This window comes from Camellia sinensis, chromosome 9 (genome assembly GCF_055761805.1).
Source record: "Camellia sinensis isolate YWXY chromosome 9, ASM5576180v1, whole genome shotgun sequence".
Classification (NCBI taxonomy): domain Eukaryota; kingdom Viridiplantae; phylum Streptophyta; class Magnoliopsida; order Ericales; family Theaceae; genus Camellia; species Camellia sinensis.
In genome coordinates, this window is record NC_138969.1 from 66,833,944 (window position 1) to 66,846,574 (window position 12,631).

The 12,631-nt window shown below is 35.3% G+C and overlaps 1 protein-coding gene across 1 annotated transcript; it reads right to left on the bottom strand.

Moving 5' to 3' along the window:
• Positions 1–9,211: 9,211 nt before the first annotated feature.
• LOC145799510 (putative disease resistance protein At4g27220) lies at positions 9,212–12,430 on the bottom strand. The gene has a single exon (XM_082889102.1). It carries the CDS (start codon positions 12,428–12,430, stop codon positions 9,212–9,214), a length of 3,219 nt encoding a protein of 1,072 aa, XP_082745228.1.
• Between the last annotated feature and the right edge of the window lie 201 nt (positions 12,431–12,631).

Here is a 12,631-nt window from a genome sequence, read left to right on the forward strand (position 1 = left end):
ACAAGCACTTGGAGTTATAGCTCAGGTGTACTCTCTTCAAGCTGAATGTAATGAACTAGAAGATACATAGTCACCAGACTTGGAAGCATTATTGGCTGATTATGAAGATATTTTTCAAGAACCTAAGACCCTTCCTCCAACCAAAGCTCACGACCATTGCATACTATTGAAACTAAGGACAGAACCTACAAATATCAAGCCCTACAGGTATCCCTATTTCCAAAAGACTGAGATTGAAAAACAAGCTAGCGAGATGTTAATTTCAGGAGTTATTATAACCAGTGTTAGCCCTTATTCTTCACCTGTGCTATTAGTTAAGAAGAAGGATGGGAGTCGGAGAATGTGTATTGATTATCGAGCCCTAAATAAAGCTACTGTGAGGGATAAATTTCATATTCCTGCTATAGATGAACTCCTTGATGAATTGTGTGGTGCTAAGTGTTTCTCTATGTAACGCCCTCAAAATTTGCAACATTAAACCCAACAATTAAGACATGCGTTGATATATAAACTAACCACATTCCTTTATTCATTAGAGTTCCATTACATTAGTATTACATGTTAACATCAAAACAAAATGCCCTACGGGCTTACAGCTTTCCAAGTCAACACTTGGTTACAACAAAGGAGTACTAACTCGTACACATTAAGCCCTTGGCTTGAAGTTACATGTAATACACCAAAAAGTAAAACGACAAAACTGTGTCCGCCTCTAGCCTCCCAAGCTATGTCCTTGGAGGTGGCATGCTTCCTGCACCTGAAAATGATATTCCCATATAGGGTGAGCCACAGCCCAGTAGAAATACACTAAACCAACCATGAACAATGACTAAAATATTAGCAATTGATAGATGGTCAACACTGATACGTTCACATAAATTACACATTTATGTCATACAACTTATGAGTCTAAGTTACCTTTCGTTTTCCCCTTTTCAACAGATAAGCATGCTAGCTCTATCATCATTTCCACAGATATGTATAAAAACTATATCCCACATTCAGATAAGCATAAAAGCTATATCCACATTCTACAACAGATATGTATAACAACAATATCCACAGATAAGCATATAAGCTATATCCACACATCACAAAGATAAGCATATGAGCTCTATCTTCACTTCTCTAGACAAGCATATGAGCTGTGTCTACGGAGTTCATCCCCTATCTTCTCCCAACACTATCCGGTTTAGAGGTACATCCCCTATCTTCCCCTAAACCGCGGAGTACATCCCCTTTCTCCTCCTCTACACTAAACGTATACAAACACAATGGTTCTATATACAATCACTCAATACATATAGTTAATGTATTCAATCAACCGTCAAGTTCCATGACTCACTTCATTGATTAGTTTCAGTTTACCTAATCATCATGCATTGTCTAAAACAATCTCGACTATCCTCCACCGATAGCCCAAAGCAGTTATTTCTAAAACAGAAAATAAATGCACAAATGGATATTCAATCAACATTTCATTTCCTCATTTCTCACCAATTAATTATCCCAATTAATTAAACAATGTAATTAGGCCATTTTCCATAATTACTATTTCAACCCTTAGGTCCCATTTACATCAATGATTCAACAATCATTCCATTTTTTTTCTATGCCAAACATGCATCTAGGTTTATTATGAATAAAACCCCAACTTTTGTAAAATTACACAAAAGCCCCAAACTTTCACAAAATTACCAAACCAAGCCCAACATTTCAAAATACCAAAATTTAAAGACAAAACCCATAGAGAGGAGTAGGTTATCCCTACCTCAAATTCGGAGTCCCAAAGGAGAAGACGACAAAACCCAACGTGCTCCAAAACCCGAGATTTTCAGATTAAAATGAAGCCCTCGACGATCAACAACTTTTTTGTAAAGGCCAAAGGTGAGTAAATCACTCCTACTAGATCAAAACCTAGAGAGAAGGTAGTATCTAGAGAGAGAGACTCAACAATGGTGTTTTTGGAAAAGTAAGAGAGAGAAGAGAAAGTGAAAAAGTGATTTGAAGAGTCACAAATTCGGGACTTTAACCCAGGTCTCCGCTCGAGCGTAAAACACCCCGCTCGAGCGGCCACTCACAGACTTCCGCTCGAGCGGCCAACCTCCCGCTCGAGCGCAGAATGCACTCGCCCAGCACTTTTGCAGAACCAAGCCTCCGCTCGAGCTCCCAACCCTACGCTCGAGCGGTACTCAGACAACCCCGCTCGAGCGGCCAATACCACGCTCGAGCGTACAACGCTGCACAGGAAAATACTGAATGGGTGTAATCTACGCTCGAGCGCCAACACCTCCGCTCGAGCGTACAGGCCAAAAATCTGGGCAACTAGTTTTGGTTTCTAAACTCAACCAACCTGTAACAAACCCGCTCAACACATCCTATAACTCAAATACAAAGTAAGAAAGGATGCAAACAAGATAATAAACAACTACCAACATCCACGGACACATGTCCGGATCACTATATAACAAGGGTAAACCCGGGATCGCTATACTCTAAGCTGGATTTGAGATCTGGTTATCACCAGATCAGGGTAACTCCTACAGACATTTACAAAACTGCATTTAGAACCCATGATGGACATTATAAGTTCATGGTAATGCCATTTGGGTTAACAAATGCCCCATCTACTTTTCAAAGCTTGATGAATGAAGTTTTCAGGCCTCACTTAAGGAAATTCATCTTAGTATTTTTTGATGACATTTTAGTATACAATAGTACATGGACCAATCATTTGCATCATTTGCAAACTACTTTGCAATTGCTGCGAGTTCACCAACTGTTTGCCAAAAGGTCCAAGTGTGTGTTTGGTAAAGAGGAGGTAGAATACTTGGGGCATTTGGTTTCAGGGGAAGGGGTTTCTGCTGAACCAACCAAAATTACAGCTATGATTAGTTGGCCTACACCTGCTACTTTAAAGGAACTAAGAGGATTTCTTGGCCTTACAAGATACTATAGACGGTTTGTTCAGGGCTATGGAAAAATTTGTTCTCCACTCAATAAATTACTCAGAAAGAATTCCTTCCAATGGAACTCAGAAGCTGCAATGGCATTTGAACAGCTTAAGGCAGTAATGACCACAATATCAGTTCTGGCTTTGCCTAATTATACTAAAGAATTTGTGGTGGAATCAGATGCATTGGGAAAAGGCTTAGGGGCTGTGCTAATGCAAGAGGGACATCCGATAGCTTTTTGCAGTAAAGGCTTATCTACACGGGATCAACTTTTATCTACCTATGAAAAGGAATTAATGGCAGTGGTCTTGGCTTTACTCAAATGGAGGCATTACCTTTTGGGTAGGAAATTCCTTATCAGAACAGATCACCAAAGCTTAAAGTACCTATTGGAGCAAAAGGTGGGCACCCCATTCCAACAGAAGTAGATTACTAAATTGTTGGGTTATGATTATGAGATCATTTACAGATGTGGAAAGGAGAATAGGGCAGCAGATGCTTTGTCTAGGAGGGAGGATACTACAGATAACCCTGCTACTTTGCATGCTATCACTTTTGTGTCTACCAGTTGGTTTGCTGAAATTAAGCAAAGTTGGGTATATGATCCAGTGGTGCAATAGGTCATTGCGGATTTGATTCTTGATCATACTTCCCATATGGGTTATCGTTGGAAGCAAGGGATTCTGACCTATAAAGGCAAATTGGTGGTAGGGAACATGCCTCAGCTCAAGATCCAGATTATGGAGGAATTTCATTGCTTTGCAATAGGTGGGCATTCAGGGATTGATAAAACCACTAAGAGAATTCAGAGAACTATGTATTGGAAAGAGTTAAAGAAAGATGTTTCAAAGTTGGTTTCCGAATGTGACATTTGTCAAAGGTTTAAGAGTGAAAATGTGAAATCCCCTAGATTGTTACAACCTCTTGCTATTCCCAATCGAGTTTGGTCTGACATCTCTATGGATTTTATTGAGGGCCTTCCCAAAACACATGGCAGATCTGTTATATTTGTGGTCGTCGACAGGTTAACTAAGTATGGCCATTTCATGGCACTTTCACATCAATACAAAGCCAAAGATGTTGCTCAAGTATTCCTGGATCAAGTTTACAAATTACATGGACTGCCCTCATCTATCATATCCGATAGAGATGCAGTCTTTACTAGCAATTTCTGGCATGAGCTTTTTACTTTGCAAGGTTGCAAATTGTTTTTAAGTTCCGCTTATCATCCACAAACTGATGGCCAGACAGAGATCTTAAACAAATGCTTGGAGAACTATTTACGATGCATGACAGGTGACTGTCCTAGGAACTAGGTTCAGTGCCTTTCTTTAGTTGAATGGTGGTACAACACTTCCTACCATTCAGCCATCAAAACCACTCCATATTACGCTGTTTATGGCCATGATCCACCAGACCACGCCTTCATTGCTTCCAACCCCTCTGCTGTGGCTGACATGGATAATTGGATACGGGATAGAGCTTCAATTCTCAGAATGTTAAAGGACAATCTGCATCAAGCTCAACACAAGATGAAGCATTATGCTGATACGCATAGATCCGAACCACATGACTGGGTTTACTTGCGGCTGCAACCTTATATGCAGTCTACTTTGGCATTACACAGGAATATGAAGCTTGCTCCTAGAATTTATGGTCCATTTCAGGTTATGGCAAGAATTGGAAAGGTTGCTTATCAGCTCCAGCTACCTGCTTCTGCCCATATCCATCCCGTGTTTCATGTTTCGTTGTTAAAGAAAAAGTTGGGTCAGCACATAGTCGCACAGCCTACATTCCCACCAGTCGCACCTAATGGAACTTTCCAAATGGAACCTGTGGCAGTGCTGGACAGACATATGGTTAAGAGGAACAACAAGGCAGTGGATCAACTCCTCATTCAGTGGTCTCACTCATTTCCAGAGAATGCTACTTTGGTGGACTAACAGGACATCATCACCAAATATCCCCATTTCCAGCCTTGAGGTCAAGACTGTTTTTAAGGGGTGGGAAATGTTATGATTTAGGAAATTTTTAGGAAGTTTTGGATTCAGTTAGCTCAGTTGGCGCTGAAATTCAGGAATTTAGTTTGAGAGGGAGAATTAGTTTGAGAGATTGTTTGATTGTTGGGGGTTAGTTAGTGGGTTAGGAGATTTGTTAGTTAGTTAGTATTGGATGTATATAGCTACGGTTGAGAGGGGGAAAAGGGGGGGATTTTTTTACTGTAATCAAGTTGTATGAGAAAATGAATGGACTCCAAACTTAGTTTTCCATTTTCTCTCTTCTTTTTCTTCAATTACTGCTTTCTTCTTTCATAGTCATATCACCGAGCTTCGTCGCCATCGACGCCAGTTTTGTAGGACTTCTTGCGGACCTCTGTCTGAGAATTGGGTTCCAGAGACATTGTTGAGTTCTCTCTCTCTCTCTCTCTCTCTCTGTCTCTCTCTGTGTAGAGGTGTTCGACGAAATGTCTGAGAGCAAAAAGACTGATGATGAATTGGATTTGAAGAATAAAATAGAATAGAATAAAATGATGTATATGGGTAGAATACAAAAGGCTAGGTGGGTCTCTTTCTCACTTGTGCGAGGTTAACTTGCTCCACCACCACCATGCCATGCCATTGCCGTCGCCACCACTATTCCAATATAAAAATTAAATTATATAATTTAAAAATAATAAATTTTAAATTTAATTTTATACATATCAAATAATTTATTTTTAGTTAGTATTTAAATTTTTATTAAATAATTTTTTAATTTAAAAAATTCAATATTTAATCTTCAATCTTCAATTTTTAATTTTATCAAATACACTACACACATTTGACTTAATGGCCTAAGGCCCCGTTTGTTTTCCTCTATCACAGTCCAGAGTGGACTGTGAATGATGAACAGTGACCATACCTCCCGTTTGTTTGCAGATTTGGGGAATGGATTCATAAGCCGGAGGGCTTCAGATGGGCCTTGGATGTTGGGATTGTTTGTCTGCCCCAACACTTGGTATTGAATATTAGTCCGTTGGTATTAAGAGAATAATTTACTTGTTTACCCTCTTCTCTTCTCCTTCTCTCTTTGTCTGTCTATGTTCTCTTATCATATATATATATTGGAGGTCTCACTATTGGAATTCGGCAACTTGAATCCAAAAAAAGAAAAAAAGAAAAATTCCTAATCAAAACTTAATATAAAATTTATTAAAATGCATAAAAACCAAAAAAAAGAAAAACGAAAAACGAAATTGAGTGTAAACATTTTCTTTTTCCTTCTTTAATTAAGAAAGGCATTATCTCAATCCACTAGGTCTCTTCCATATTTATCTAGAGGCCTAAAAAACATTCATTGTCCACAGGTCTTATACTAATATTTGATAAAAATCTCCCAAATAAAAATAGAACTATTCAAATGGTTATAAATTCTAAGCATTATAGCGAGTACTACCATATAAGTGGTTGCTAGAATATTAAATAATTTATTATCTCATGTTTTAGATAGTAAAGGCCTTCGATAATAAAGGCATGAATGAATATTCATTGTAAAAGGCCAATAAAAAGTAAAATTCTGTTATCCGTCAACTTAACTTAACACTTAAAAATAAAACTAAAACTCTATGCATGAAAGACGATGATATATTAAATTTTAACTAAATAATAAAAGACAATAATAAATTTTACATTAAAAAGTGTAATCTATACAACAACAACAAAAAAAAAATTAAAATGTTATTTGAATGTAATAAAAGGCCTCTCTATGCACAAAATTCATATACAAAAATATACCAAAAAAATAATATGTGTTTAAGATTCAACTCTAATATAGTGAAGTCCACAATTTGAATGAATCTCTACTGTATATTAAAACTTGTAAGCATTTGTAAGTGTATAAATTTTGTGTATGGCGTATTGCTCTAATTTAATTTAAAATTATTAGAGATATGTAATTATGTACAAACTAAATTATCAACTATGAGGAGGAGTTGATAATTTGATTTGTAGTTTATTCAAAAATACAATGTATCATAAATTTTCATCTTGTATGATGTAAATTTAAAATTAATTGGATATAAATCATACCAACACAATGAATATATATAGTCCATTGATTTTTACTAGTTTATTAGTCAAGGACCCAATTTAATTTACTTTTTTGAAAAAAAAAAAAAGAAAAAAAAAACATTGCCTCATAATGTAAGTATATATGTTTGTATATATGTTAAATGTGGTAAAATAGAGAAGTATCTTAGGTGGCTTTGAAATGATATGGGTTTGCACAAACTAAACTATTCACTAGGTCTCTTCCATATTTATGTAAGGAAGGCATTATCTCAATCCACTAGGTCTCTTCCATATTTTTCCAAGGGCCTAAAAAACATTCAATGCCCAAAGGTCCTTATACTAAAATTTAATAAAGACATAAATGAACATTCATTGTAAAAGGCGCTAGTAAAAAGTAAAATTTCTTTATCCATCAACTTAACTTAACACTTAAAAATAAAAGTAAAACTCTATGCATGAAAGAGGATAATATGTTAAATTTTAACTAAATAATAAAAGAAAACAATAAATTTTACATTAAAAAGTGTAATCTATATAAAAAATGTTATTTGAGTGTAACAAAGGGCCTCTCTATGCACAAAATTCATGCACAATAATATATCTAAAAAAATAATGTGGTTAAGATTCAACTCTTATGTAGTAGAGTTCACATTTTGAATGAATTTCGACCGTATATTTAAATTTTTGAGCATTTTAGTCTACAAAATTTGTATATGTATTATTGCTCTAAATATAATTCAAAATTATTAGAGATCTCTAATTATCTACAAACTAAATTATCGTAAATTTTCATCCTAAAATTTATTCCGAAACTGAAGTGTATTATGTAAATTTAAAATTAATCGGATATGAATCATACAAACACAATGAATATATATGTAGTCCATTGATTTACTAGTTTATTAGTCAAGGACCCAATTTAATTTATTTTATTTTATTTTTTTAAAGAAAAACATTGCCTCATAATGTAAGTAATTACCTGATATATCTATACTATATATATATATATATATATATAGTTGTTATGTCAAACGTCTCCAAATGTTTATTCTTAAATTTTCATAATTTTGGAATAAGTAAATAAATATGTGGTATCTCCCTTCACCTCCCTTTTCACTATTCAGGTCTTCTCACTCTCTTCTCTAATTGTTATGTAAAAGATAATAATAAAAAAAATTAAATAATATCTTTCCTTAGAGTTTTAGGTATAGATATGTATATAGAAACATGTCTATCCCTGTATCACGTAAATTTAAATTAAAAAAAAAAACCCGCAAATCCCACAACTCTTATTCCTAACTATTATATTAAACAAAAAAAAAAATAGATAATATATTTGTGGGTGTCTATCTAAAATCTCAATCCAAAATTTTTGAATATTTACATTTAAAAAAAAAAATAGAAAATGCCATACTCAATTTCTATTAGATCATACTTCATTTTACAATATATATATATATATATATATATATATATACATATGAAAAAGGTCAAATTAATAAATAAACAACTAGATAAGCGTTAACATTTATCAGATAAATGTTTGCTTTTAAAAAAATAAAATAATTGATTTGTATTTAAAAAATATGTGATGTTAAAATTTTAAATTTAAATTTTCTATGATATCTTTAGCTCCTTATCTCTATCCAAAAATTAAATTTGAATTTAAACACTAAATTTCCAAAATACATTATTCATTAAATTAAGTTTTTATATAAATTTGAACATCCACCAACAAAACCCAACATTATAAACAAACCCCCCAACAACATCCATTTCCCCCCCCCCCTCTTAATGCAGCCGTGATCATAAAAATTTCTTTAAGTTATTAATATTTCAATCATAACTATTTATTAAACTTAAAAAAAAGGAGCATTAAAAATACTTATCTTATTCTACTAAAAATAAAAATAAAAAATAAAAACACTTAATTTTTTTTAGATAAATTAATTGGCATATGCGATCATGATCAATTGGGTCAAATATTTGACTATATCACAATCATTACTATTTGATTATAAAAAATGTAATAAATATAAAAAAATTTAAAAAAATTTCAGACTATTTACCATGAAAGAGGATAATATATTAAATTTTAACTAAATAATAAAAGACTAATTACCTGATATATTATTCACCCAAAAAACTAATTACCTGAAATATATATATATATATATATATATATATATATATATATATGTATATATGTTAAAATGTGGTAAAATAGAGAAGTACCTTAGGTGGGTTTGAAATGATATGGGTTTGCACAAACTGATTCAAGTCCATCCCCTGTAGCGGTATCATGCTGTAATCCAATTCAACTTCCTTCAGTTTTGGTGTGCTGCCGGAAGTAGTGGCTGCGAAAGTCTTCATTTTAGGGCATTGCGTCACCGTAAGTTGTTCCAAGGATGGCCATTCAAAAGGAAAGTCGTCTCCTCTTGTGCAGAAACCACTTAGGTTTGGAAGACGTATAAGCCAGATTTCTTTGAGACTTTTGAACACCATCTTGTAGTCCACTCTCTCTTCTTCTTCTTGTTGCCCTTCGTTTTGCTTCGCAGCAACAATTTCCTCCATTTCTTCACAGTTAGATACACGAAGCTCTTCAAGTTGATGAAGAGCTTGAGCTATGGAAGGTTGGAAGACATATTTCAGTTTGCCACATGAATCGACATTCAAATATCTTAGGTTGCAGAGTTGCACATGTTGACGACTGGAGCAGTTCAATATATGCTTCAATCTAGGCAACCAGAATAATGTTAATTCTGTCAAACTAGAAAACAGCTTCATGCCTTCTCCTTCAGAACCAAAATCAAATACTTGTTCCAATTTCTCACATTCTACTACCGAAAGCGACTCCAAATGTTGTAGCCTTTGAAGCAAATTGAATGGAAGAAGAACAGTTGATAGTGAAGGACATCCGAAAACACCCAACCTTCGGAGCTTTGGGAAGCACACCCAGCTGGAAGTAGTAAGTGCACTTGCTGCACATATCCCTTTGAAACTATCCAACCAATGGAGTTCCAATCCTTCCAGGTTGCAGAGCAATTGTAGATCACGTGGTTGTGCCTGTGCTGAAATCCCCCATTCCACTGTGTCGATCAAGTATTCCAATTGAGAACAATTTTCAATCGTCAGACATGTAGCTGTCTTCAACACCATCTTTAGCCATTTACTCCAATTAACCATGGATCCAACCAAATTTGCAAGATTCAAATAATTTGGGGAATAATGTTCAACCATAACCGGATAACCCAATTTTCCAATAAAAATAATAAAACCTTCCAGCTCAGGAAAAACAAAGTCCTTGGGTATATACGCAATGTCAGGTATGGAAATGGTTAGCATTTTTAGGCGAGGCAAAGATCTTAGTGCAGCAACTACTTCCACTGCAGGGTATCCGATACTCCTCGAATATGTGATGCGAAACAAGTACAACTCCTCCAAATGGAATAAAGGCAATACCATTGTGGCCGGAATCGGAAATTCATGACGACTTTCAGTCATGTCCAACAACCTTAGATTAGTTAACTCCCTTATAGCATTTGGTGCCTCAGAAAAGAAGGCATGCCTGAGGCTGAGGACTTCAAGCGCCTTTAACTGTCCAAGAAATTTAGTGTCCCCAAACTTAATTTCATCAAGAACTAATGTTCGAAGACACTTTTGGTTATTGAAAGCATTAGGACTACGAATTAAATTGTCAAAATCGTAGTCAAGTTGTAGGCTCAAATCTAAAACACTCAGTGCTTTCATCCTTGAAAAGAATTCATGTGAACATGACCGTGCATTTCCATTGTCTTGTAATAGTAATACTTGGAGCTTTGGACATTCCAAAACCTCAGGAAGGTTACTGATTTGATTTCTCATTAACGATATGCCAGTGTATTGATCCAAACTATCCATATTTGGCCAATCTTTCAAATTGCGACCAGCTCTTACAAAATACTTTTTGGATCCAATAAATATGGCAACATCACGTACAACATCATGCATTTTGATGCAACCTTGTTTATAACTAGCTAATAATAAACAGGAAGCTATGAGATTGTTGATCACTAACTTTGCTCTGCTCCTGGCTTCTTGCACTGTATCAACATTTTTGAATAATTTCAACCCCATCCCATATCGTACCAAGTCTTCTACTACGATGTCATAATCCTCAGGAAACAGAGAACAAAGCAAGAAGCAATCCTTGGCTTCCTCATCTTGCAGGTAATCATAGCTCAACCTAAGACTTTTGTACACTTGTTGATCAACACCTTCAATGTTTGTTGGCACTGATTTTTTTAATTCTTGAGCTGCATTTTTCCATTCTTCAAGGTTAGATTTACCTTTCATTGCCTTTGCAACCGTAACTACTGCGATGGGAAGCCCTCCACATTCTTTACAAACCTCTCTGGCCACATCATTCAACGTAGAAGAGGCAACAACGTCGCCAACGTTCTTTCTGAATAAGTCCCATGAATCTTGTTCAGATAAAACATCAAGCCAGACTATCTTTGTCTTCTCCCATTCATTTCCCATGGTTCTGCATACTTGCTCACGCCGTGTTGTGATTATGATTTTGCAACCCGGGTGAACATTGCCAAATGGAATGCCCACGTCTGCCAGATTAAGTTTGGCCCAAACATCATCCAATATAACAAGGATCTTCTTCACATCCTTGAGTCTTGCACACAACATGTTTGCTCTTTCAATTTCATTTTCTTTATCATTTAATTGGGTGAAACCCAACCAGCTAGCTATTTGACCTTGAATTTTTTTAATGTCTGGGTTCTGAGACACTACAGCCATCACAGCATCGTCAAAAAGCTTATCAGATTTAGCTTTTTTACCAATTTCTGTGACCAAAGTTGTCTTTCCAACGCCCCCAATACCATGTATTCCAATGAAGTTGATATTGTCATCCCTTAGTGCCTCCATTACATTCGTCATTGCCAAATCTCTAGAAGCATAAGGCACGAGCTGTTCAGAGGGTATGGACTCTATCCCCAAGGGAGGTACAGGTTTGGATATGTTGTTATTGAATGTGCCTTCTTTTCCCAGCTCTTTAGCCTCCTCTGCTTTATTTTTTGCTGCCTTACCTAGCCGGCGTCGTGTGACCAAATCAGGAAACCACCCATTGAAACATTTCTGGTTCACATTGGTACCACCTTCTAGAAACTCTTTAGCCTCAAGAATGAACCCATTAACTTTGTCAATCCAATTCTTGACACTTTCTAGAATTTCTTCTCTGTTCCTTTTTGCTGCATCGATGGAGTCAAGCACATCTTTTCTCTGAGCCTCTAAATTTTGAACTTGCTTTCGTAGCTCTTCAATGTATTTCACTCGATAGAAGACATAATCGAATTGACGCCCAACTGGCTCCACCAATAATTCAACAACTTTTCCTCCAATGGAAATCAGAGCATCACAGATAGCCATAGCCATGTCTGATAACAAACAAAGCAATACTTCAAAAAAAAAAATAAATAAATAATATTGTACTATTGGCAACAATAACTATCTGCATGCTTGCTGATAAAATAAATAAATAAATGGGAAGTTGCGAGCCAGTCCTTTATTTATCAAAAAAAAGTCCAACTCTAATTTTCTCTATAAAAATATTTATAAAAATATATATATAATTTA